Raw genomic sequence first — 27559 nt, 5'->3', positions numbered from 1 at the left:
ATAAAGAGAATTCCAACACATCTGAGTGTGTGCTTCAAGGAGTTGCTAAGGCAGAACTCAAGGTGGCAGCTGAATTTTCAGCGGAAGTGGATTTCTGTGACCAAGAAAAGGCTTTTTGAGGAAGCTACCCTGAAAGATGTTGTGGCCATGGAGTTATAGGACCAAATTCTGCTCTGTTGACTTCAGAGATGGTGCATGGGTATAAATTGTCCCAGTGGGACCTTGGCCAAGATGCAGAGGTTCAGAGGTAGAAGAAATAAGATGGGGTGTGATGCAGGGATCTGAATGAGACTCCTGCATAGAATGGGATAAAAGTTTGTCTGTCTGTAATGCTATGTTTCCTCGTCAGTTGTGACTCCATTCTTGTTTCCTTGCTGCAATTTAATTCCTTATTCTAGAACATTGAAATCAGACTCCTGGAAGGAAAAATTCAGGAGATAACCACTGAGCCAGATGCTGTAAAGAACTACAAATTGGATCTCAGGGGGGTTTATATTGTGATTGAAACTTCCCAGGGAATGACCTTCATGTGGGACCAAAAGATCACAGTAATAGTTCTAGTGACGCCCTCTTTCCAGGTGGGTACAAGTGCAGCAACTGAGGGACTGATTTTCAAACTGTGCCTCCATTTCTGTGAGGGTCAATTATGTGCCAATGATTAATGGTGCTCTCAACTTTTCTTTCAGTAATGAATTGTCAGAGTTTTTTTTTTAGTTTTGGGGGTTGATGGGGGTTCATCTAAAAATTATGCCTGCAAAAATGGAACCCCTGTTTAAAAATCCTGGCATGAAAACAAATTCATTCTAATGGGTAAAAGGGCACTAATTTATTGCCATAGTTAAATTACACCACTACCTTGATATAACGTGACCCGATATAACATGAATTCGGATATAACACAGTAAAGTAGTGCTCTAGGGGGGCGGGGGGGCTGTGCACTCTGGTAGATCAAAGCAAGTTCAGTATAATGCGGTTTCACCTATAATGTGGTAGGATTTTTTGGCTCCTGAGGACAGCTTTATATCGAGGTAGAAGTGTATTTCATGATCACATCAGTATGAAATATTCAAATTATTGAAGCTAGATGTAAAGCCAGGACAGAGTACAGGACTATACAGGCCTTTAATGGCTTCATCTTGTTACTTAAACCTCAGTTCTTTCCAAGAAGTGTTCTGCAGGTTGCTGTGTTTTCGAGAATGTTTGGAATTTGCAAATATTTTTACTAGGTTTTTACTAGCAGTTTGTTAGTTCATTGTCTGTGCAAAAGCAGACCTCATTTTGTTTTAAAATCTGTATACATTCTTCAGGGCAAAGTCTGCGGCCTTTGTGGTGATTTTGACGGCCGTTCGAAGAATGACTTTACCACCAGAGGGCAGTCAGTGGAGATGAGAGTGCAGGAGTTTGGGAACAGCTGGAAAGTCACCAGCAGCTGCTCAAACATAAACATGACTGACCTGTGTGCTGATCAGCCTTTCAAATCTGTACTGGGACAAAAGCACTGCAGCATTATCAAGAGCAATGTCTTTGGGGCCTGCCACAGTAAGGTGATCTTTCTCATTATCCCAATACTCTTGACACTTCAGAGGCATTTTCGGTCGTCTCTGTGCAGCAGATTTACATACACAAATCTTATTACTATTGTAGAGAGCTACATAAATACACAAGAGTAGAAGAGCTGCACAGACCACCATTTCACTGTTACACCAGTGAAATCTCACTGTATCCTTCTCAAGGAAATATAGAGTTAAACTTGTTTTACGTGACCAAAGACCCAAAAGATAATGCTTGGCTAGAAAAAGGTAATATATAAGAACTGGCTGGAAACCCTGGGATAATATAGCATATGGTTGCCAAAGACAAGTGAAATCCTGGCTCAGTTGAATTCAATGGACCCTAGATACTTTAAAGTGATACTTGCCTATTAGAAAGGTCTCACAATAGATAGCTGTTCTAAACAGCTCTAGTCCTATGCTACAGAACATATGTTCTAAAGGTACCTTCAGTGAGGTGTCATCATTTTATACATTTGAATCACAAAATTTATAAGGTCCAGCTTTACCAAAACAATCCAAGCAAATGAAAACAAGGCAGCTTAAAATGCTAGCCAAATACCCAATCCCTTTAATATTTAAATATCAACTTCACTCCTAGGCTCATCCAAATGCTGCCAAGGAAACTGACACTGAATGACAGATTTTTAGAGTCCTTTGTCTCCTCTGAAGACAAAGTACTGAGAAGGAATATGTGTTATAACAGTGTTTTTGTTATTTTGTTAGATCAACCCGATGCCGTATTATGAGTCTTGTGTGTCTGACTTCTGTGGCTGTGACAGCGTGGGAGACTGCGAGTGCTTCTGTACCTCAGTAGCTGCTTATTCAAGGAGCTGTAATAGAGTTGGTGTGTGTATTGACTGGAGGAGACCTAGCATTTGTCGTAAGTACTAGCAGATGGAAATGCACATTAAGAAGTACTGTCCATAGAGCGAGTTATATTCAAGATAAGAAGGATAAAATCCTAACTGCTGTGCAGGTGCATGACTAACAAGCCCTCTTGCTTTAAAGAATTAGAACATGGAAGTTATCCATTATCTGAGATTTGGCATTTTTTCTCTTCTAGCTGTGTTCTGTGATTATTACAATCCACCTGACAAACACGAATGGTTCTATAGGCCTTGTGGAGCTCCCTGTCTAAAGACCTGCAGGAATCCACAGGGAAAATGTGGTAACCTGCTGTATAGTTTAGAAGGTAATTCTTGTTTGTCTTTGATGGGTCTTAAGCACGTGTTTAAGTGTTTTACTGTAGGGGTCTAAACTAGTCCAATTTTCTTTTGAATGTCTTAAGCAATGGGGTCACTTCTTTCCTTGGAAGACTAATCAAACTGCACCAGAGCACTACTGGCCAAATTCTTTCCTGACTTACTCCCCATGTGTCTGTATTGACATGAAGGGGTGTAAGTCAGGGGAAACAGCCTGATGCTATCAAAGTCACGCAGAGATAGAGGGTCACTAATACTGTGTTTATAAGAGAATTATTGGTCATCTATAGTCAACTAATAGTTGCTGGTTATAGAGAGAGAAAAAGAGGGTATAGGTGATCTATTCATGAAGAATTCCAGCTCTGTTTGTGAAGACAAATACATATCTTTTACAGCTATTTCAATGTGTGTGTTTGCATTTGGGTTTTACTACTCAGACAAAAGACTCCATGCTCTTTGTTCACTTTCCAGGCTGTTACCCAGAATGCAGCACTGAGAAGCCATATTACGATGAGGAACAAAGGGAGTGTGTCTCTCTTCTCAACTGCATGTTGTGGTAGGTCAATGGGTAAGAGGTTTGGATAGAGATCGCCTATTAGACAGGCATTATGTGGGCTCTGCTAGTAGGGAATCTCTGCAGTTCAGGCTCTCATCAGCTTCTTAACAGAAGGTGGTTCTCTTTTTAATTGGATACAGTTGTGAATTTATTTTCCTACTCTGTAAGGATTTAGGGAAATAAAGCACTAATCACGTTTGTTTGTTGTTTGTCCACAGCAGTCCTAAAGAAAAACTGTGCACAGAGGACTCCAAGGGTAACCTTCCTATCAGCTTATTGATTAATAATAGTTTTCTGTTAGCATGGAGAGGCCCTAGCAGAGATGGGGCCCACTGTGATGGATACTGTACATAACACATTGTGAGGGGCCACCTCTGCCCTGAAGAGCTTGCTATCTAGATAGACAAAGAGTGGGTGGGGAAACAGCAGTAAAGTGACTTGCTTGTGGTCACACAGCAGGTTAGCGGTAGAACTGGAAGTAGAACCCAGCTCTCTGCAATGCCAGTCTCATGCTTCATTCATTGGACCACACAGCTTCCCCTTTATTACCTTCAGCACACATCCCATGGAGATCTGAGAGGCTTTTCGTGTATTTAAAGTTGTTGATAGTAGTTACCTGCCCTGTTAGCTGGTGGGTGTTGGTGTCCAATAGCTTCCTGGAAAGCCATTGAGCCATAGATAGTCTTGCCAATGCATATGGACATCCCAACTATACCCACTTTCTTCTGGTAATGCCTGTTATGTGCAGGACTGGCTTAAAATAGCAGTTCTATGCTACTAATGACTCTGTGATCCAGTATTTCCCTTTACACAAGGGAGTTACTCAAGCTAGCTTTCTGGCTGCCAGTGGTGCAAAAGTGAGATCTATTTTTAAAAAATGAAATTTAAATTCTAAAGCACATATTTGCATCACAAGATGGAGTGAATGCTGCAGCCATGAGCATCTTTTACTTTACAGTTGATGGTCTGGGGTGGATTATGGCAAATCTGGGGTTTTTTGTCTTTGTTTATATCAGTTTGTGGTATGATGTTATGTGCTGCCATTGCATTTACCTTCTCACTGCCTCAGACTGCCTCTGCTGCTACCAGGAAAAGACCTACACCTTAAATGAAAGTATATACAGTAAAACAGATGGAGTCAGCTGCTGGAAGGCTGTCTGTGGCCCTAATGGGAATATCATTAGAACATTTATTCCTTGTGGAACATCTCCTACAATTGTGCCTGCTATAGAGGAGTCAGGTACTAGAGTTTGTTTATATAAGTTTTGGTGTATTTCAGTTGATACCAAAGTTTGCAATTGTGCCAAGATTCCTAGTCCTTGAAAAATACCATATGTATAATACACTGTACCTGTAAGACCTGTGTATAATTCAAGTCTCAGAGAGATGGAACCCCATTCTCTAGTCTGGCTGAGCTGAAGGACCAGACAGTTGGAGGCAAAGGTGATTTTATGCCATTTTTTTGCAGATTCCCAGTATATCTTTTATAGCAGCACCAGGGCTGCTCTAATTTGCACCCAGCTGCCAACAGTACCAATATTGCGTAGCTCTAATACCAACTTTTTATTCTAAACCTTTTTCCTGGCCCCATCTCATTCCTCATTGCACTATTTTTGCTACACTTGCCCTGCAGCCAGAAGTCAGCCAATCCGCATGGATCATCATTGCAAAGAAATCACCTCTAGCCAGCTGTTTGTTTCTGGAAGGCTCCATATTTAAGACAAACTAAAAAATACTCCCATTACAAAGAAAACATGGTAGAGAGGAAGTGAAAGATCAATGCCATTGCACCCAGGGCTTTTTAAAGACCTGAAATTGAAACCAGGAATTAACCAAAAACAAATAAATGGAAAGAAGGAGAAATTACAAAGCATTAATATAGGAAAGAAAGCAAAATAAAAGAGTAAAATTCCCCAATGTACTGCTTCTTGCACAAAGGCCAAAGATATAAATTTGGACAAGGGAAAAGAGAGTATTGCTGCTCTATTCAACTGGGTGGGAGAACCAATGGCAAGGGATAGAGCAAAGTGCTCAGTAGCCTCTTCACTGCAGAGACAGCAGTAAGAGGACATGTAATGGAATAACAGCTTAAAAAAGAGAGAAGTCAAAAGCAAAATGAAGTGGGCTGGTTAAACACCACCTGAATAACCTTCATGTCTCCAAATCAACAGGGCCCAAACCCAAGGGAAGCGCAGATGAAGAATCGGAAATCACTTCCCCAAAGTCACGGAGGTCAGGTAAGGTCCTGGAGGATTGGAAAGGGCAAAGAGAGTTTGTTTAAGAGAGATAAAAGAGGGATCTAGGGAAATGAAGACCAGTGAATTTGACTTTTCTTCTTTCTCTAGTCTTTGGTTTTTCCCACGTGTTGCAGTTACATAGATTGTATAGGTGATGGGAGGGATTAAATTTATCATCTTCTGGTCCATGATGCAGGATTAGAATGTCACCTGCTTTTAATTATTGTAGGAGTAGGGAACATTATAGAAGCACCTTCTACTACATCAACACCAGCAGTAACAAGGGCATCCCCATGCTACTGCAATGTAAATGGACAGCTGGTATCTCAGGGTGAGTAGCAGTCTAATTTAATCTTTCTTTCATCTGTGTCACTTTTGTATAAGGGTAGAAATGTTTGGCTGTTCATTAAAATACCTGCTCTTGAGCATTCCCGCTGCTGGAGTTGTCAGTTCTCTAATTATAAAGCAATCATTGCTTTTCAGCCAGTCAGATCTCTGAACTGGCTAAAATATCCTTAAACTGGTCATACTCAAAATTCCGTAGCCAGATACTCTTGTATTTTTCTATTGTAATGCACTTGGATCTGATCCATTCATACAGATCCAGTCTTCAGTGGGCTACATTACAAACCCTGGACCCACACTCTCTAGAACTTAAGGCTCAAAATCCACAACGAATTTTCTCCCAAAGATGGTTGATGAAAGGCCATGCTATTTCTGTTGCCAGCATCCTGAGCCAGCCATCCCCTTGACTTTGTTTTGTGAACGCTGCACACAGTGGAGCTAGCAAACATTACCATATGGCCAAATGCTTCTCTCTGGTATACATTTACAACTCCAACTAATGTTCTTATCTGGGAGGAGAAGAGTTGCAGGTTGAATGAATGAGAGGCTCTCCCAGTCTCTGCCATTGGGATGAGGCCAGCTATGGTGGAGTCAGAGAACTGTAGACTGACCATCACAACTGGTTATGGCCATGAGATGTACTGTAGATAGTTATCCCAAGCCAGTAAAATTTACTGCTCAGCTTGTAGCTAATGTGGGAGAAGAGAGGAATTTTTCTGTTCAGAGTGCCACATGGAGACTGATAATTCATGACAAAGTTACTGGAAAAGTATGTCAAACACATGGGCAATTCAATTCTAGTAATTTACTTTCTGGTCTCGCAGGGAATATTATATCTCAGACAACTGATGGTTTGGGCCGGTGTTTTTACTCCATATGTAATGCCTCATGTCAGAGTGAATTAATCCAGGGAGAATGCGCAACCACTTCAAGACCAAGCACAGCTCCTGAGCAGCCCAGCGACCACTGTGAATCAGCTTTACAGAATGGACATTGTGAAACCACTCCTGCAAGTGCAGCAAACACATCTGCTCCCAAAGTAACTCCTACGAGAGACTGTCCATATCTCAGTCCGCCTAGAAAGGTAAGTAAACAAAAATTACATACCAAGCTATGGATGACACACAACAACATGATCCGTGAGACTGGTCTGCCTTGCACCTGGCAACAGAGCATCTGGGTAAACTAAACTAGGAAACTACTCCTTCAAACTGGTCTTTAAAATCAGAAGTGGTCATGATTTCAACACTGGGTCTTATACAAAATATTGTATAGCATGGAAATAGGTATGAAGTCTTCATTGATTATTACCGATAGTATGTTTTAAAAGCCCGAGAGTTAAAGAATGAATGAATATTAAATTCTGCATGCCAGGTTTTTAATTGAGTGGCCTGTTCCCTACACATACTAAAGCTCTGAAAATGACACTAATTTCTCATGCCTATCCCTCCTTTCCTCTTTCTTTTAAAATGTCAACAGTTTAATGAATCCTGGGACTTCGGAAACTGTCAAATTGCCACTTGCTTGGGAGGTGGAAACGATATTAAACTGTCCAATGTGTATTGCCCTCCTCAACTATTAAACCTCTGTGTCAATGGTTTCCCACTCACAAAACGCTATGATGAAACTGGCTGCTGTGAAGTGTTTGAGTGTCAGTGTAAGTAATATTGCAGTGAAATTCTGACTTTCATAATGTGTTTGAACTGAGTCTCAAGTGATGTACATCCATGTGCTCAAATTGTGCTCTGCATTATACTCGGTTCAAGCAGGTTGCTCCAAACAAAAATGTATATATCACTGTGGCAGAAGCAAACTAGTTTGGGTACGTAAACCAGTCATTTTTATTGTGTAGCTTTCTAAAATTAATATTAGGAAGGAATTGTAAGGGAGGAAATACAACAAGTAGGGGGGATGGGAAGCTGAAGGGAGCAAGGATGTACCAGAATGGGATGAGCTGAAGAGAGGATAGGACTGTATATAATAGGTTTGGGATATACAGATGTGGAAATGGCTGCAGGTGAGCAGGGTTTGCCAAGATACAATATTGGACTGTTTGGGTATGGAGACTAAAAGGGAAGGGTATGGGAGTGAGGCTGGTGAGTGAAGGGAATAGCAATGGGCTATATGGCACAGTAGGGGAGTGAGAATAGAAAGTAGAATGGATGGGAAAGGACCATATATGAGTGAGTATGGAAACAAGAGGATAAGGAGAGAAAGCATTTGTATCGGATCAGGGATGTGTAGGAAACTGAAACATGTTATAGCTTATTATACAACTTTTCTTGTGGCCCTCTCTTAGGGGACACTTCATCTTTGTTATGCCATGGGGAACCTGGTAGAACCAGCTCACTAAAATGAGTAAACCAGTGGAGATGAAATGTTGCAAAGAAAAAGTCATACTATGAGACTGGCCAAAGAAACATTGCGTGACAAGATGCAACTCTATCAGATGTCGCAGAATTCAAATGTCACTGACAAAACATACATTCGGAAAGCCCAAAGTAAACCAAACTTTAACTCTGTCTCTACTTTCTAGGTGTATGCAGTGGGTGGGGAAATGAGCATTACGTGACTTTCGATGGAACATATTATAATTTCCAGGGGAATTGCACCTATCTCCTGGTAAAGCCAATCAAGCCTGACTCTCAGAGCTTCTGGATTCATATGGACAACTACTACTGTGGTACAACTGATGGAGCAATTTGCTCAAAGTCCCTTGTCATTTTTTATAAGAATTCTGTGGTGATTCTGACACAAGCAGTAGAACACAGAAAAGAAACCAACTTGGTAATGTATTTTACAGTATCGGTCTGGGTATTATTATTATGCTACTGCCTAGTGGGCCCAATCAGGATCAAGGATACAGCTTATCAAAACTGGGGAGGGAGGTGCAGTGGGGGAATTCACGAACAGTTCTGTGAAATATTTGCTCTCCTTGTTAGTTTGGGGAAATGTCAATGAAAATTTGCAGATTATAACATTTTGACTGTAGAAAAGGGCTATGAAATGGGAGATGTTTGTGTGGGAAATTCATGGAAATTTACTCCCCTTTTATTATCTGTTCCTCTCTGGCTGCTCAGTGGCCCCTGTCAAACTTGTTTAGTGCTCTCTGTCCAGTTCCCACTGATAAGCACCTATATCACAAAAACAATCGCCACAATTGGTACTAACTAGTATTGTGGGATCTTGTTCTCCTACCGCAAAATACAAATAAGTCCCATTAAAGATTTGGTGGGGTGACACAGTTTCTTACAGCAGGGACATTTATGGTAGCAGACTGGGAGTTTCAACAGAAAAGCCAATTGAAAAGGTCTGGAAGCTACATTATTCTTTTACACCTAGAGGTGGTTCCTCTAGTTTAGGCACGTTAGCATAGCAACATAGGGAAGTTTGCACTGCAGGCCCGTACCTGCTCTGTGGTTTGCTAGAGGGTGTCATACTGAAGGGCTGACTATTCAGCCTATTTCAAGAGCCTGATATTACTCCATATATTAGTGAATATTTGTATCTGGTGTATATATTTGTTCCTCAATAATAAATAATGCCATTTTGGGCTTTGATGTTACCGAATCTGATGCAAAGACCCTGATGTCAATAGGATTATTTCCAGTGAGACTTTAGCTTTGGATCAGGCCCATGATGTACCAGTACTTTCTTGCCTGAAAGCAATCGCTCCTTGATGATATAACCATATACTGTAAATCAGTTGTGGGTTTTTTGATATTATCTATTCAATTTTTGATTGTAAGGAAATGACCATAAATGAAACAGTGAGTTAGCCAGAAAAACAGTCTGATGAAAATTGATCACACTTGTTGCAAATCACCACCATGTCTTTTTTTGCTGTTAATATTTTCCCGAAAGTCAATAACAAAAATATTAATGCTTGAAAGACAACAATCAACCAACAGTCTAGCCCTGGAGGGATTGCAGAATCCTCTGAGGGCAGAATTTACCCCTTGCCTTCCAGAAATATCAAATTTATACACTAAGCAACATAATAAGGATGTTCATGGAGGGATTTTGACTTGCCCCTTTAGGTTCTGTTTAACAATAAGAAGGTTGTGCCAAATGTTTCCAAGAATGGTATCATCATAACCAGTTCTGGCCTTTACGTCGTGGTTGAAATACCTGAACAAAAACTGTATGTCTCCTATGGACGACTTATGTTTTACATAAAACTCCCTTTCAGCATCTTTTATAACAATACCCTGGGGCAATGTGGTAAGTATTACATTCAGTTTTAATTAACAGATATACCAACTGTTCGTCCCTTATTTGTATCAAAGTTCTGTTACCTCAGGATAAGATTATTTAGCACTGCAGTTTAACGTGTTTCTTTCTATTCAGTGGGGTCAAGGTGGTAAGAGAGTCTCAAGTCACCTCCTTTTACCCTTTCCCATTTGGTGGTGGTGGTGGTGGTGGTGTGTGTGTGTGTGTGTGTGTGTGTGAGAGAGAGAGAGAGAGAGTTCCTTCACTCTTTACCCCATCGCCTGATCATATCTGCTCAAGAATGTTCATAAAGTCCATTTTAGGAGACCTTGGGGAGCCCTGTGTTAGGCAGAACTGTCTCAATCACTTAAGCCGCCTGGAAGAATTCATTAGCTGACACTTCAACTGTACTTGTCACAGGTAAATGCCAAGCTAGCTATATTAGCCTTCTCCTCCTCCAGACACTTTCTTCCTATGAACTCAAGCAAGGCCCTGTGCCTGACATCCTTCCAACAGGAGTTAAAACTTTCCCTGTTCCTTTTGTGTGGATACCCCTGTCCTCTCTGATAGAAGCGCTCTGTGTTCTTTAACCATTACACAACTTGCCTTTATATTGCTGTCAGGTACATGCACCAACCAAAAGTCTGATGATGCTATGAAGAGGAATGGTGAGATTGCAGACTCCTTCAGGGAGATGGCTTTAGACTGGAGAGTGCCAGATCCTACCAACAGAAATTGTGAATTAAGTACCCTGGCACCAGCTCAGACAGAGACCTCATTATCCAAAGTGGGAGCTTGTGCTCCCATTGCTCTTTGTCAACTCATCTGGTAAGACACATTCCTGGGTGTGTTATGTACATAGTCAGTTCTACAAGAAGGCAGCTCTTTACTTCACAAGGTGACTGGGTGAATTGTCTTTAAAATATAAAGTAAATTAAAGAATGGTAAATGTAGCCAGGCATTGAGGTCACAGATTTTAAACAGTGGCTAGTGGTTTGGGACTCTCATTTTCAGAGACTGGATACTCCAGAGTTGATTTCTGAGGAGGGGATTTAAGGTGTCTAAAGTTTGGCATCCAATATAAGTAGTTATCTTTGGAAAACTTAGGCCAACATTTTTGAGTATCTTGATTATTTGCCTGCAAACTGTGAATTAAAATGGGCACTATCAAGTATGTTCAAGTAGTTAATATTTTAAAAATAATTTTATTATTAAAAATAAGATTAACAAAAGGAAACTGCACACCCATGGAAAAATATTTGTACCTAGAATTACAGCACTATGGCTGCAAAGGAGTCTTACTGTCATGTTTCAATCTATTATCAAATAGCTCAGGGGGAGTATCTCTGTGCTGCAGCTGGGAGTGAGCCACCTCGCCCATATAGAGAGACTCGCGCTCACTTTGCTTGAGCTACTGTGCTTAAAATAGCAATGTGGTCACTGTGGCTGCGATGGTGACTTGGGCTAGCCACCCAAGCTCAGACTGAGGGGGTCAGGTGGGCTTGAGAGCCTGAGCTCCCACCCAAGCTGCAGTATCCACACTGCAATTTTTAGCATGCTACCTCAAACAGAGTTTGCGCAAGTTGGTCTATCTGGGCTGGGAGGCTCGCTGCCAGCCACAGTGTAGACATACCCTGGGAATACAAGGTGCTATAAATAATGTTGAGACAGAAGTCATCATTAATTGAGATGAAAATCTGATTTGTTTCCATTGATAGTTATGCTGGATATTTGGTATCGAGGGAACATTTCCCATCAGAATGATTTAAAGTTGGGTCTTCAGCTTGACAGTTTCTCTTGATGGATGCTTGTTTCTGAGTAGAATTTTTGTTATGAAATTGCCAACACTCACTATGAAAAACAAGTCCCTTGTCTTTCTTTAATAAGGAATTTGACAGGCTGTCACAGTGCCATTCCCCCTCGACCTTACTATGAGGCTTGTGTTGTGGATGGCTGCTCAGCATTACGCCAGAAGACTGAATGCCAAAGCCTTCAGACCTATGCGGCCTTGTGTGGATTCCATGGGATCTGTGTTGACTGGAGGAGCAAAACTAATGGGCAGTGTGGTGAGTTGGGGAAGACTTTGCTGGAGTGGAAGCTATTTTATTCTATTCCTCTTTCTGTTTAAATGTGTATATTCCCTTTCTAGAAGATACACAGGACTTGCATCTTCTTTCACATGCACTGGAGCAAATCATATCTAGCGCCGTTGAAATCAGTGGAGTTATGCCAGTGCAGAACTAACGTAAATAAGGGGGGAATGTGGGCCCATAGTGTCTTATGAATGGGTCAGCACCAGGCTAGGTTTAAAAATGTTTGTCCCCCCTGAAAATTTACATTTTTTATCAAAAAACTGAAAACTGCCAAAATAAAAAAAAAAAATTTGTTTTTCAGATTTTTGGTTTTCTGACCAAAAAAAAATCAAAAATATTTGAGGAAAGCAGATGCTTTCTGTGATTTTTTCCCCCTTTGGTTAAAAACAAAATTGCTGTCAAAGTTTCCACAGAAAAATTTTGACCAGCCCTATTCAACACACACCGCATGTAGGTTTGCATCCTCATACACTCTCTAATCAGTTAGAGGAGCAGCTCTGGAGTCCTAGGCAATCCACCGCATTAAAAAAGCCTGCAGGCCAGATTCTTCTTTGTTACTCTAGCTTAAATAAAAAGCAACCCCACTGACTTAAGTGGAGTTACTCTTAACTTCTGCCAGTGTAACAGAGAAGAGTTTGGCTTAATAATTCAGCCCCATCATTCATAACATTCTAGTTTAGGCACTGTCATACTGGTTTTGTTCAAGGGTTTATCATGGGCGGGGGAAAAGATGAGAACTTGGCTATATTTCAAAGTTTCATTAATGGTTTTTAGCTTGTTAAAATATTAACTACAATTTCATCACTAGATGGCAATATTGCTTAATACATTTGGTTTCCCTCTGCTTGTTTTGCCTCTTCTTGTCAGAACCATTTATTCTACATTACTAGATTAGCCTACGCGACTGCAAACACAACAGAAACCCTCAGTGGAAACAACCTCCTTTGTGTTTTCATCCGGGTGGGATATTTTATCTATACATTATAATTTGTATCCACAAGTGTTAGACAGAGCTGGCACTCTACTCTGCATATTATAAATGTTCCACAGAAGCCAGATGTTCTCAGGACCAGATCTACAAGCCATGCGGGGGAACAGAAAGAAGCACATGCTTTGGCAGGTGGGTCATTTACTAAGCACCAAGAGAAAGGCCGATATTTTCAAAAAAGCTGAAGGGAGTCAGAATTCCAATGGGATTTGGGTTCTTAACTCCCCTAGGCCAAATTTCTACTCAAAATTCTGTGTTACATCAGCTCTAAAAAGTGGATGAAAATAGCTCAGTGTCACTCATCTTTCCCTATGTACATGCAGGAAAACCACCCTCCCCTTGCAAGATAAGGATCCAGCACTTGTTGAAGGGTGCCACTGCCCCGATGGAAAGATCCTGCTGAATAATCTTGATGGCATTTGTGTTTCTGTCTGTGGTAAGAAAATATAAAAGGTGGGAAAAGATGAAACACCAGCTTAAAACTAGCACTTTAGGGGTCCATAATGCAATTCACCAGCCTGGTCTTTTGCACCCAGGGGCTGAGTGTACTATGGAAACAGTATGCTTAGTTTTGGGGAAAAGTAAAGAAAGTGTCTAATGTAGCCTTTGGGTGGCCTTTTATGGCCAGCTCAGAAATGATTCTGATAAATTCTGAAGGGGGATGGGCCCCCCTCTTTTTATGCAGAAGGATGAGCCTTTGAGTCAGGAAGTAATAAACAGGAAATCTTCAAGATCTTTTGGATGGCTGACTTGTGCTTTTCAGCCAGGGCTCATTCTTTTCAGGTCCCCTTTACAAAGCCTCCCAGATCCTGGTTTTGATGTATGTCTCTCTTTCTCTCTGCTTCTGCCACTCTCTCCAGCTCTATTATATTCTTGAACTGACCTTTATAATTATACAATTGTTCTATTTTGTAGGCTGTATTGGACCTGATGGATTAGTGAAACAGGTAAGGAATAGGATCTGTGAAGAAGTGTTCTTTGAATAACTATTTTACACAATAGCCAGATGCCTTCACCTATTGTAAATATGATTGCAAGAATTTTTCATTCTTTTAATGCTGAACTCAATGCCAATGTGCAGTAGAGATAGTGTAGGGAAACAATGGGCCTTCTAACTTTTGACTATGCTTCATAACATCAATCCTCACCTGAGATACTGATGTAAAATTGGCAGCCAATTAAAATCACTGTTTTTTGGGAGATCCTTCAGCTTTCTCTCCCAACACACGCACCTGCAGAGAAAGGGAAGAGGCTACAGCATGTTTTATTAAGCAGATCTTTTAAGTTCTCTTTGGAATTAAGAGTCTCTAGGGTTTCATATACACAGCCCAACACCAGACCTTAGGATAAGAGACTCTGGTTTGTAGCAGCCCCTCATTTCTCATTAATTTATTACTTCTAGGTTCCATCCATTGATTGAACTGTCCCTTTTTTATTTGCATAGCCTGGAGAGAAATGGGAACATGATTGTCAGTACTGCACCTGCAATGAGGCGACCTTGAATATCTCTTGTTCACCCCACTCTTGTGTTAAGTCTCTGCCAGTCAACTGCACTAAAGAAGGATTTGTTCCTAAAACCCAACCACGTTCAGAAGATCCCTGCTGTTCAGAGACAGTGTGTGGTAAGAGATTGGTGACATTGACTTGCCTATAGAAAGAATTGTCATTTTTGGAATGCTAGCTCTGTGACAGGTTGGACCCCCCTTCCGGGGTACCCCCTGATGTGCTGGGTTCCCACTGAGCCTGCCTGTCCCACCAGCATGTATCCCACCCCCACACATAGTCTGTGCTGCTGTGTCAAGCTCTCCAGCCCCCTTCTAGCACACACACAGGTAGGGACATGCCCAGCTGTAGAATCACAGAGTCTGCAATCAGCTGTGTGTGGGAGGACTGGGTTCAGGGAATTGCCCAGCACTTTGGTGCACACCTCCTCTATAGTGTCTTGCGCTGTACAGAAATTCATATAGTGTAAGCTCATGAAATTCGCCTGCTCCCTGAATGTGGAGGAAGATATGCCAGCTTTCTACCTCCACCGCCCCATTTGAATTGCACAAACTGGGTTTTGGAATAAACAAAAACAACTATACAAGGTAAATTTTAAGTGACTATAAGATACCAAACAAAACAAAGCAGATTACTGAGCAAATAAAGCAAAATTAAGCTTAATACACTAAGGAATACTGGATACAAATAATAATTTCTCACCCTAAATGTTGCTTCAAGCAAGTTGCAGAGTTTCTTGAAGGTAAACTGCACTGCTTGCAGTTTAAATCTCCAGGGATTCCTTTTACAGGCTGATCTGTCTCACCTGGACTCAGCCCCCTGACCCCAGCTTAGATCCTTTGTTTCTTCAGGTGTTTTCAGCAGTCTTCCTTCTTGGGTGGGGAGGCAGTGGAGAAGAGACCCAATTAACTCACTTCCCAGCCTTAAATAGGATTTACCTATGGTGGAAACATATTTACATTTTGTTTCCCAGTCTGACCTCACCCCCTCTTTTAATGGAAAAACACTGGAAGCCCAAGATGGGGGAGGGGGTGTTATACGAGGTAACATGATCACATGATCCTGCAGTGTCAAAGCAGCAACCCAGGAAGCTTCTCAGGAAGGTGGGAGATTAGTATCTTCAAAGTTTTATTGTTCTTTCTAATGGCCCATCCAGGCTGATTGCCTACTGTCTGGTGGGCATTCCCCAAGTACACACACAGTTGTAATTGTTACATAATCAATATTACTAACTTCAGGTACAGAAATTACACATGCACACAAATTGGATAATTACATTCAGTAAATTATAACCTTTCCAATGATACATCACATGACCCATCTTGCTTAAAACATATCTTAATTATGCCATAATCATATCATAACAATATTTCTATGAAGAATATGGGGGTGTAACATCACAAGCTCCAAAGAGGCCAATGAAACTGGGTATCTGGGGTTGTTGGCTTATAGACTCTGGGACTGGAAGGGATCTCGAGAGGTCGAGTCCAGTCCCCTGCCCTCATGGCAAGACCAAATACTATTTAGACCATTCCTGATAGACATTTATCTAACCTACTCTTAAATATCTCCAGAGATGGAGATTCCACAACCTCCCTAAACAATTTATTCCAGTGTTTTAACTACCCTGACAGTTAGGAACTTTTTCCTGATGTCCAACCTAAATCTCCCTTGCTGCAGTTTAAGCCTATTGCTTCTTGTTCTATCATTAGAGGCTAAGGTGAACAAGTTTTCTCCCTCCTCCTGATGACACCCTTTTAGATACCTGAAAACTGCTATCATGTCCCCTCTCAGTCTTCTCTTTTCCAAACTAAATAAACCCAATTCTTTCAGCCTTCCTTCATAGGTCATGTTCTCAAGACCTTTAATCATTCTTGTTGCTCTTCTCTGGACCCTCTCCAGTTTCTCCACATCTTTCTTGAAATGCGCTGCCCAGAACTGGACACAATACTCCAGTTGAGACCTAACCAGTGCAGAGTAGAGCGGAAGAAGGACTTCTAGTGTCTTGTTTACAACACACCTGTTAATGCATCTCAGAATCACGTTTGCTTTTTTTGCAACAGTATCACACTGTTGACTCATATTTAGCTTGTGGTCCACTATGACCCCTAGATCTCTTTCTGCCATACTCCTTCCTAGACAGTCTCTTCCCATTCTGTATGTGTGAAACTGATTGTTTCTTCCTAAGTGGAGCACTTTGCATTTGTCTTTATTGAACTTTATCGTGTTTACCTCAGACCATTTCTCCAATTTGTCCAGATCATTTTGAATTTTGACCCTGTCCTCCAAAGCAGTTGCAATCCCTCCCAGTTTGGTATTGTCTGCAAACTTAATAAGCATACTTTCTATGCCAACATCTAAGTCGTTGATGAAGATATTGAACAGAGCTGATCCCAAAACAGACCCCTGCGGAAGCCCACTTGTTATACCTTTCCAGCAGGATTGGGACCCATTAATAACTACTCTCTGAGTACGGTTATCCAGCCAGTTATGCACCCACCTTATAATAGCCCCATCTAAATTGTATTTGCCTAGTTTATCGATAAGGATATCATGCAAGACCGTATCAACTGCCTTACTAAAGTCTAGGTATACCACATCCACCGCTTCTCCCTTATCCGCAAGACTCGTTATCCTATCAAGGAAAGCTATCAGATTGGTTTAACACGATTTTTTCTTTACAAATCCATGCTGGCTATTCCCTATCACCTTAACACCTTCCAAGTGTTTGCAGATGATTTCTTTAATTACTTGCTCCATTATCTTCCCTGGCACAGAAGTTAAACTAACTGGTCTGTAGTTTCCTGGGTTGCTTTTATTTCCCTTTTTATAGATGGGCACTATATTTGCCCTTTTCCAGTCTTCTGGAATCTCTCCCGTCTCCCATGACTTTCCAAAGATAATAACTAGAGGCTCAGATACCTCCTCTATTAACTCCTTGAGTATTCTTGCAAAGCTCCAAGTAACTTCATCCTCTCTCAGTCTTCCACGAGCAGCTGGGTATCCACCAAGGTCTTGGCGTGCTTGACCTCTGTGATCTGGGGCTCCAGCAGCTCCCAGAAGGGAGCTTGCAATATGCATCCTCCCTTTTCAGCAGTCAGCCCTGACTGAGCTGGGCTGCTCCCTTTTATCCTGAAGCTCCCGTTGGAGCATGCCCGGCAGTGGTGAGGGAGTGTGGCTTCCTCTGCCCACAGTATAGGTTAACCCCTTCTTGTCTAGTGCAGGGCTGATACACCCCATCACAGAGGCTTTGACTCAATTTGTGTACATCTTCTATTTACAGAATGTGATGTAAAATCCTGTTCTCCTATCAAAAGACAATGCGATTTAGGCTTCCAGCCAGTGGTAGCTATTTCTGAGGATGGCTGTTGTCCTATTTTTTCCTGTAGTAAGTATATTTCCTTACTATATTCTGGCTTTCATTATTTTGAAGGGGACTTCATCTAGGAGTTTAGTCCCAAAATGTACTCCATTCACTAGTTTTTAGTCACAGAACTGTAATACACAACTACAATATCATGAGTGTGACTAGGTGACCAATGTCCCAATATGATAGGGACAGTCCTGATTTGGGGGTCTTTTTCTTATATAGGCTCCTATTATCCCCCACCCCCATCTCGATTTTTCACACTTGCTGTATAGTCACCCTAAGTGTGACCTAAACCCCCATTTGGTCTTTAGTCAATGCTGATGATGCTATCACAAACAATAAAGTAAAGAAGTGAATCTCAGCTAATTTCAAGTGTGATTAGAAACATGGGGGAAAAACAGTGTTTGCCAGATGGGAAATACTGGTAGGTGAAATTTTCCCCTCATGCACTAAACATGGGCAAGGATGGAAATTAGCAACACATCCCAGCCATTCTGCATTTCTTATGTTGGGTATTAGGGTTACTAGATTTGTATAGTTGTTTTCTACAACTTGTTTAACAGACAATTAAGAAATGTGAAACTAATACATGTTGACATCATTCTTAGAGCATCCTTTTTGTTCCATCTTTCTTATAGTACCGAAAAGTGTATGTGTTTCTGAAGGAGTTGAATATAAGGTAGGACTTACCACTTCTTTCAGTGGGCTGGCATGTCATGACTTCAAGATATTATTAGTGTGTAATTATCAAAATTCACCTAAAGATTTCATTTCAATGAACATAAAGCCCCATACTAAAATGACCCATCATTTCTTATTGCAGCCTAGTGAGTAGTGGACTGGAATTCAGAAGAACTGGGTTCTAATCCTGGCTCACATACTGGCCTGCTGGGTGACCTTGGGCAAGTCCCTTCATGATTCTGTGCTTCACTTTCCTTTGTGCCAGTGTTTGTGCAGCATATAGCACAACAGGTCCCTGGTCCATGACTGGGATTCCAAGGTGCTACAGTAATACATAGAATAAATTATAATAATGGGGATAATGATATGGATCTCCTTTGTAAAGTACATGGAGAGCTACTGATGGAAAAGTGCTACATAAGTTAGGTGTTATGTGTTACTGGAGAAATTACCTAATAGTGATTGTTAGGGTAACAGTTTCTTTCATAAAAGGCAGAAATTGTGGAAAAACAACATCGCTTGCCTCATAACCTAAGTCGTACAGAATGCAATGCCACCCACAGCCTCAGAAACCACCCTGACATTATCATCAAAGAGGCTAATAAAGGAGGTGCTGTGGTCATCATGAACAGGTCTGACTACCAAAAGGAGGCTGCCAGACAACCCTCCAACACCAAATTCTACAGGCCACTTCCCTCAGATCCCACTGAGGAATACATTAAGAAACTGCAACATCTACTCAGGACACTTCCTACACTAACACCGGAACAAATCAACATACCCTTAGAGCCCCGACCAGGGTCATTCTATCTACTACCCAAGATCCACAAACCCGGAAATCTTGGATGCCCCATCATCTCGGGCATTGGCACTCTCACTGAAGGACTGTCTGGATATGTGGACTCTCTACTCAGACCCTATGCCATCAGCACTCCCAGCTATCTACGTGACACCACTGGTTTCCTGAGGAAACTACAATGCATTGGTGACCTTCCAGAAAACACCATCCTAGCCACCATGGACGTAGAGGCTCTCTACACGAACATCCCCCACACAGATGGAATACAAGCTGTCAGGAACAGTATCCCTGATGATGCCACAGCACAACTGGCTGCTGAGCTCTGTGCCTTTTTCCTCACATACAACTATTTCAAATTTGATGACAATATATATCTCCAGATCAGTGGCACCGCTATGGGCACCCGCATGGCCCGACAATATGCCAATATTTTTATGGCTGACCTGGAACAACGCTTCCTCGGCTCTCGTCCACTCACACCCTTTCTCTACCTGTGCTACGTTGATGACATCTTCATCATCTGGACCCATGGGAAGGAGACTCTGGAAAAATTCCACCATGATTTCAACAGCTTCCACCCCACCATCAGCCTCAGCCTGGACCAATCTACACGGGAGGTCCACTTCCTAGACACCACGGCGCAAATAAGTGATGGTCACATTAACACCACCCTATACCAAAAACCTACCAACCGCTATGCCTACCTTCATGCCTCCAGCTTCCATCCTGGGCACATCACACGATCCATTGTCTACAGCCAAGCACTGAGGTACAATCACATCTGCTCTAACCCCTCAGACAGAGACCAACACCTACAAAATCTCCACCAAGCATTCTCAAAACTACAATACCCGCACGAGAAAATAAGGAAACAGATCAACAGAGCCAGACGTGTACCCAGAAGCCTCCTACTGCAAGACAAACCCAAGAAAGAAACCAACAGGACTCCATTGGCCATCACATACAGTCCCCAGCTAAAACCCCTCCAACGCATCATCAGGGATCTACAACCCATCCTGGACAACGATCCCACACTTTCACAGGCCTTGGGTGGCAGGCTAGTCCTCGCCCACAGGCAACCTGCCAACCTGAAACATATTCTCACCAGTAACTGCACACCGCACCATAGTAACTCTAGCTCAGGAACCAATCCATGCAACAAACCTCGATGCCAACTCTGCCCACATATCTACACCAGCGACACCATCACAGGACCTAACCAGATCAGCCATACCATCACTGGTTCATTCACCTGCACATCCACCAATGTAATATATGCCATCATATGCCAGCAATGCCCCTCTGCTATGTACATCGGCCAAACTGGACAGTCGCTACGGAAAAGGATAAATGGACACAAATCAGATATTAGGAATGGCAATATACAAAAACCTGTAGGAGAACACTTCAACCTCCCTGGCCACACTACAGCAGACCTTAAGGTGGCCATCCTGCAGCAAAAAAACTTCAGGACCAGACTCCAAAGAGAAACTGCTGAGCTTCAGTTCATCTGCAAATTTGACACCATCAGCTCAGGATTAAACAAAGACTGTGAATGGCTTGCCAACTACAAAACCAGTTTCTTCTCCCTTGGTTTTCACACCTCAGCTGCTAGAACAGGGCCTCATCCTCCCTGATTGAACTACCTCATTATCTCTAGCTTGCCTGCATATATATACATGCCCCTGGAAATTTCCACTACATGCATCTGACGAAGTGGGTATTCACCCAGGAAAGCTCATGCTCCAAAACGTCTGTTAGTCCATAAGGTGCCACAGGATTCTTTGCTGCTTTTATCATAAAAGAGATATTCCCCTGTATTTCAGGACTAAAATGTCAGAAATGTAACCGAAGGCAATAACTGAATACAAAATTTCAAGTATCAATGGAAGTTTTAGGAGTAGCTAATTGGTCAAACTGTAGAATAAAATGGAATAGGGAAGTTGTCGGATATTGAAGTAATACCTATATTTAGCATATTTGATTCTGTTGGAATGTTATTCTAGTACAGTGTTAATTTTGTGATATTGATGGTATGTTAATTAGAGATTGGAAGGTGTTCGAGTTAAAAACTTGTGCCAAAAATAAAAGGCAAATATAGTAATTTGTTAGTATTTTACTGAGAAATGCACACGTTTTAGAGGCTAATAAACTCTCCTTCTCCCCTCTCCTTTCCTCCTTATTTTAAGCCAGGGAGAGTGGTGCCTAAAAACTCTTGTGAAGATTGCTTGTGCACTGAAAAGCAGGACCCTGCTACACAAACCAACCAAATTCAGTGCACTCCAGTAAAATGCTCAACTGATTGCCGACAGGTAAGTAACTTCTACGCTGTAGTTCTCTCTGCTAAACTAAAACTAGGTTTGTGTTCAGGTGAAGAGCAATGGTTGGTGGGGGATGTGCCATCTCAGCAATCAAAAAAAAAACAACATAATAGGTACTTAACCTGCTTAAAGAGAGGAAGATGCAGCAAGCTGCTAGTTATAAAATTACTTCTTTAGAGCTGTTCTGTTTGTCTCTGGCAAAATTAAGGGGCCTGTCCCAGAAAGGCATGATGGGATAAATACTTACTATAAAATGGTAACTCCACCCACAAGCTGGTTAATGGGGAAGATAAAGTCATTGAAAGGTGGTGTTTGCATAGTTGCCTTGGTGATGTCTATCACCACTATATGGTAAAAATGTTAAAAAAGCTATTCTGATTTGGCTCAAATACAAATGTCCCAATGAAACTAAATGTTCTAAAATTAAATGGATTAGTTGTTTGTAGGCAATCTACATACTGTATGTTAAGACTTTTAAAAGTCCTTGAGCAAGATCCACTAGTGAGGTCTGGTAGGAGAGTTTGTTTTGGTGATACAAAAGGGTTTTCAACTCCACTTAACAGCACAGAATGGAACATACAGAAAGAAGATATAGTCTCTAAGGTGCCACAAGTACTCCTGTTCTTTTTGCAGATAAAGACTAACATGGCTGCTACTCTGAAACTTAACAACACAGGGGATGTATTTAAAAAATGCCAAATTTGCTCAAAAAGTGGATGGTGCTGGTTGTTGACAATGGGCTAATTCCATGACAGTTGAGTTTGCTGATTCTATGGATTCTGAGGCTGCTCTTCCTGGTTGAGTTCTTATGGTGCACTGCTAAATCTTAAACATCTCTGGTAGAACCACCGTGGAGGGCAGTGGTACGAACACCGGCTACCATCTTCAGGGATGATTTGCTCTTTCAGTCGACAAGGTTCTCCAGGCACTGGGAGGTGTAGCTTGTATCTCTCTACAATAGCTTTGCTGAACCTAGCTCCCTGTATTTAAAATCTTGAACATATAACTTGAATACAAGTACAGAAAAGCTTGATCTTCTTCCCCACCCCTGCTCATATCAGGCCAAGCATAATGCAACATTCTAGCTCCTCACTGGATGATGCAGATGCAGCCACACATATGCATAGGACTAAAGCCCACATAGGAGGAATAGGTGAAAGTAGTTGTAATAAACCTTACCTTCAGTCTTCTCAGCACATCTGAAATAGCGACCAGACCTGTGGAAAAATGTACCAGACAAAGTGCTGTCTTTGGATCTTGCAAGTAACAGGTGGTGAGTTAGTTAGTTTGGCCTGATTTGAATATCAGCTCACATAAGCATAGGAAATAGCAGGTTACCCAGGATGATGCCCCTGACAAAAGGGTTGCTAATTAGGAAAGTATTAAAAGCTGATATGATGACTGAGTGGGTTTCAGCATCAGGTTTGAAATACCTAGACTCCATCAAACAATGGAGTTCAAAAGTCCTTCTAAAAAACCAGAAGTATAATCAAGGGCTGTTGGGTTTTTCCCCCATTGCACGAAGGGAGCAATGTGGATTTTGTCTGAATGCTCTTCACAGGTAAGCCACAGGTGATGTGGCTAAATGATGGTGCATTTTCCCCCCCAGGGTTTCCGCTACATCAGAGAAGAAGGCAGGTGTTGTGGCCAGTGTGTGCAGGTGGCCTGTGTGGCAAAGCTTCCATTTGGCATTGTGACCATTGAGGTGTGTGTGTGTTCCTCTGCTCGACAAGGAATTGCAGTATGACACTGGGTCATCGTTTTAGAAATTCAGCTTCCCGTCAACTTCAATGGAGAGTTCTGCTTAAAAACTGAGCCCCGCTATGTGTTGCAGCATTAAGAAGTTAATGCCTTTATGAAATATAGCATTTCTGAAGTGAATCTACATAGGTATTTATATGCCCCTTCCCTGCCATCACTGTATCTGAGCACCTCAGTCATTACTGAGTTATTCATGCAGTACCTCTGCTAGGTAAGAAGGTGTTATCCCCATTTTACAGATGGACAGCTGGGACAGAGACTGACAGACCTGACCAAGGCCACACAAAGTCTCCTGAGTCTTAGACTAGTGTCTTTCTCTCTGCTGCATTACACAATGTATCTGTTTAGAAGAGGCAAAAATCTTGACCAGTCTGATCTGACATAGTGACTAGTGGCTTATATGCTAGCTTCACATCCAGCATCTCATCTATATGATTTTTTGTATTCCCTGGTCACTGATATTGTATACTACGTTCACCAACTCCAAAAAGTTAATTTTGTCCAAAGGTAGCTATATTTTGTTATTAATCTTTTGACCTCAATTATAAAGGCTGACTTCCAATTTCACGCTCTTTCTCCCCCGGCCCCTCTACCTGCTGAAAAAAGAAAATAGGAGAAAATCTAGATGAATAAAAGGAATTTCCTCCATGCTTATCTTCTCCCATAAATAGTAACACCACACACATCAATGCATAAGTGTGGGCCTTGATATGTCTCTTAATATCCCTACTGTTGTGAGCGTTTGATTATTTCAACTCAGGTAACAATTACAGATGGGATTGTCAAAGCAGCATAAGGGAGTTAATGCAGGATGAGAGTTTGGGAGTTGCAAATACCTTTCAATCCAGAAGAAAAATCCTGTCCCTATGTTGAATCATGTGTTGTCTCAGGATAACTTTATTTTTTCTGCTTTATTCAGGTTGGGAAGATCTATAAACTTCTGGAGGATAACTGTACTCTGTATAATTGCACTCAGTCATCAGGCCAGTTTGTCTTAACTAGCACAATAATATCCTGCCCAGTGTTTGATCCATCAAACTGCGTCCCAGTGAGTATTTTATAGCTGGAATAGTATAAGTGAATGATACAAGCAGCCTTGTGATAGTGGACTAGTGGATTCATTGGGCACTGTGTCTCATTGCTTTCGATATAGGGAACTGTTGCGACAACTTCAGATGGATGTTGTAAGACATGTGAGTATGGTCAATCCAGTGATTCATTAATCAAACATTCATTATGGCGCTGATCCTGCAAGGTAATGAATGCCCTCAACTCCCACCGAAGTCAGTGGGATGTGAGAGCAGTTATCACTTCTTGGGAGTGTTTAGTTCTTCACTGTATAAGGTTCAAAACCAGCCTAGTACTCCAGTGGTCTACTGGAAAAAATCTTCATGCTTTCCCTTTCTTGGTTTTATAAAGAAGTGAGATATTTATAGTTTAGACTAAGTTTCTGATGAAAGAATGATGTAACCTGTTAGAGAATGTGTTCTGGATTCTGACATCTAGGAACTGCACAGAAAGCATGATTCTGTTACTGTGGGACCTATGCTAAACAGTGTAGGCTGCTGTAAAGCCATCAAAGTGACAATTAGCTAATAAATGTCATTACAGAAATATAGGCTATATAAAAAATACACAATTGTATCTGCTTCGAGCCCGGATCCAACAAAGCAGTTAAGTGTGTGCTTTTAAGCCCATGTTTAAGACTATCCTTAATCAGCAAAATACTTATGCAAGTGTGTAAATGCTTTGCTCACCTGGGGCCTTTTAAACTCTCCTTGGCTATTTGAACTCTGACTATTCTTAATAAGACAGAAACAGGACTTGGTTGCTTAGTGGATCTCTCTCAGTGCTTTAACTCTAATCTGAGCAAGGCTAATAGAATCCTTCCCTCCTAGGTATCCCCTTGTCAAATGTCTGCAAACTGAAACTGAAAAAAGAATACATCACTCACAAGAGCTGTAAATCAGCAACTCCTGTCCGGGTGCCTTCATGTGAAGGGTCCTGTGGTACATACTCTGTGTAAGTAAGAAACTGCTTCTCCATGCTTATATGATGTCTTGTCCTCACGTGTTCTTGCCTCTGCAGGATCACAGCTATTATCTCAATTAACCCTTTTCCTTGATCCTCTGAAAAGGAAGCTGGATGAGCACAGCACCAGCCTTTCAGCCATGAAACTACATGTCATGCTTGCCTGTTTTGTCACTAGGATTGCCATATCTAGGCTTGGTAAATAGGTCATGTTTAACAGGTTAACTAACTCATTTTTACTTACACATTTTTAAATGTTTGGGGTGTTTTACTTGCAGTTTGGGCTCTGCATTAGGCTGATTCTTCCTTTCTGTGTGGTCATTTTGGGCCTAGTCCATGGCCCCTTTAAGTCTATGGAAAGCCTTCCACTTACTTCAGGTGGGAGTTTTTCCATCAACTTCAGAGGTTTTTGGATCAGGCCCACCAGGACTACTAATGTCCTGAGAATAGGCTGTTACTGATATTGTTTTTTCTCCTGCTGCTTACAAGCAGAAGAAACAGTAAAGCTTTCCTTCCCCGCTCACAGTTCTAGGGGAAGCTAATGGTAATGAAGAGCAGGAAAGCGATAGCTAATGGATTGATCTATTAGTTTTGTTCCCCCAGGTATGCCTTTGATGACAGTAAAATTAAACACAAATGCACTTGCTGCCATGAAACAAAGAGCCATGAGGTGAAGATGGAACTGATTTGCTCTAAGAGGAAGAGAATCGAATACACGTATGTTCATGTAGATGAGTGTGACTGTGTGGAGACAAAATGCCAAGAGAAAAAGCCATAAAGACAAAGTGCTGGAGAAACATCTATTTTTAATGCTTCACCTGTGAATAGTTTAGAACATAACTGTGAGTGTCCACTGACCTTTTAATGAGGTTCCTTCCCTCTTTGCTTTTCCTTCCAGTAATCTGTGCAGTTGTGGAAATTTACTAAAGGATGCTGCTCTAAATGTTTGTAGAATAAACTAGGTTTCAAAGCTGTTATATTCTGCTGTGGCATTTATACTCTCAACTGATATGTATGCCAGTGTCTTTCATTCTAAAGTACTTTATAAGCTATTTATATGCAATTCCAGAGATATGTGGTGCTGTGCAAATACAAGACTTAGCCCCTGTCTGAAAGAACTATACATGTGCATCCTACACTTGATTCACCTCTGCAGTAAAACACAGCAGCTTTTTCACAGCACTCATTCAGCTGAAAAAGCAGCAATGAATACCATAACCAGCCCAAACTATAAGGAGGAATTCAGAGTGACAGGTTGTAATTTGTCTAGCACCATGGCTGGAACACCTACTCTTATGAATAAGCATAAGGGGATCTCTTATTGCTATGAGTGGTCAGGATCTCTGCTGTACATCTCAGCCAAATCCCTGCAGCACCAAGAATCTCCTGTGGTAATGCATTCATGCTAAGTGGCAGAGAGGACCAACACCTATCAGATCACCAACATGGCTTCATGTAGCACCCAAGTTGCTAGGGGATCTCCTGTGTCTGGGCTGCTTTGGTTTAGATGGCCCTAGTGGAATCTGTGGTGGAATAAAGCCAACATAACAGAACCAGCATCATTCTCCTCCCTGCATCCAGTGTAGGTAACATTGCCAGGGAGAAATGAGCGTGGCTGAAGTTTCTCTGCACTCTGACAATCAGTGACTGACTCTTCCATCCATTAGTAGCTAGTGTGATTTAGAGCAGCCAAACAACTTCCCTAACTTACATGCACAGACCAGCCTAGTTCAGAGTCAAGTCAAGGGTACACAAAATGACTTAAAACCACCTTTGCTCTATCCGCTTGAACTGTGCACCACTTGGCTGAAGATCTTGGTCAAAAAGACATGAAGCGAGGTGTCATTTTCTATTGCATCCTGTGCATTACAATGATGGCTTTCCCAATGCAGTTCTAAAAACACACC

General features: G+C 41.6%; 1 protein-coding gene across 1 annotated transcript in view; it reads left to right on the top strand.

Moving 5' to 3' along the window:
- The window catches only part of LOC115651182 (mucin-5B-like), a 73404-nt gene extending 46974 nt beyond the window's left edge, over positions 1-26430 (top strand). Inside the window, exons 22-48 of the mRNA XM_030562140.1 lie at positions 399-578; positions 1308-1544; positions 2277-2433; positions 2617-2745; positions 3227-3311; positions 3530-3567; positions 4381-4551; positions 5483-5548; positions 5778-5879; positions 6718-6977; positions 7373-7550; positions 8430-8680; positions 9934-10117; positions 10729-10933; positions 11993-12171; positions 13249-13318; positions 13510-13622; positions 14102-14133; positions 14631-14808; positions 17973-18077; positions 18698-18738; positions 21729-21851; positions 23470-23565; positions 24541-24669; positions 24775-24814; positions 25520-25643; positions 26256-26430. Of these exons, the coding sequence (XP_030418000.1) occupies positions 399-578; positions 1308-1544; positions 2277-2433; positions 2617-2745; positions 3227-3311; positions 3530-3567; positions 4381-4551; positions 5483-5548; positions 5778-5879; positions 6718-6977; positions 7373-7550; positions 8430-8680; positions 9934-10117; positions 10729-10933; positions 11993-12171; positions 13249-13318; positions 13510-13622; positions 14102-14133; positions 14631-14808; positions 17973-18077; positions 18698-18738; positions 21729-21851; positions 23470-23565; positions 24541-24669; positions 24775-24814; positions 25520-25643; positions 26256-26430 (3648 nt within the window). The remainder of the gene's footprint in view (positions 1-398; positions 579-1307; positions 1545-2276; positions 2434-2616; positions 2746-3226; positions 3312-3529; positions 3568-4380; positions 4552-5482; positions 5549-5777; positions 5880-6717; positions 6978-7372; positions 7551-8429; positions 8681-9933; positions 10118-10728; positions 10934-11992; positions 12172-13248; positions 13319-13509; positions 13623-14101; positions 14134-14630; positions 14809-17972; positions 18078-18697; positions 18739-21728; positions 21852-23469; positions 23566-24540; positions 24670-24774; positions 24815-25519; positions 25644-26255) is intronic.
- Positions 26431-27559: the final 1129 nt, after the last annotated feature.

This window comes from Gopherus evgoodei, chromosome 4 (assembly GCF_007399415.2).
Source record: "Gopherus evgoodei ecotype Sinaloan lineage chromosome 4, rGopEvg1_v1.p, whole genome shotgun sequence".
Classification (NCBI taxonomy): domain Eukaryota; kingdom Metazoa; phylum Chordata; order Testudines; family Testudinidae; genus Gopherus; species Gopherus evgoodei.
Note: the sequence above shows the minus strand (reverse complement) of the source record. Positions and strands in the feature narration are given on the sequence as shown.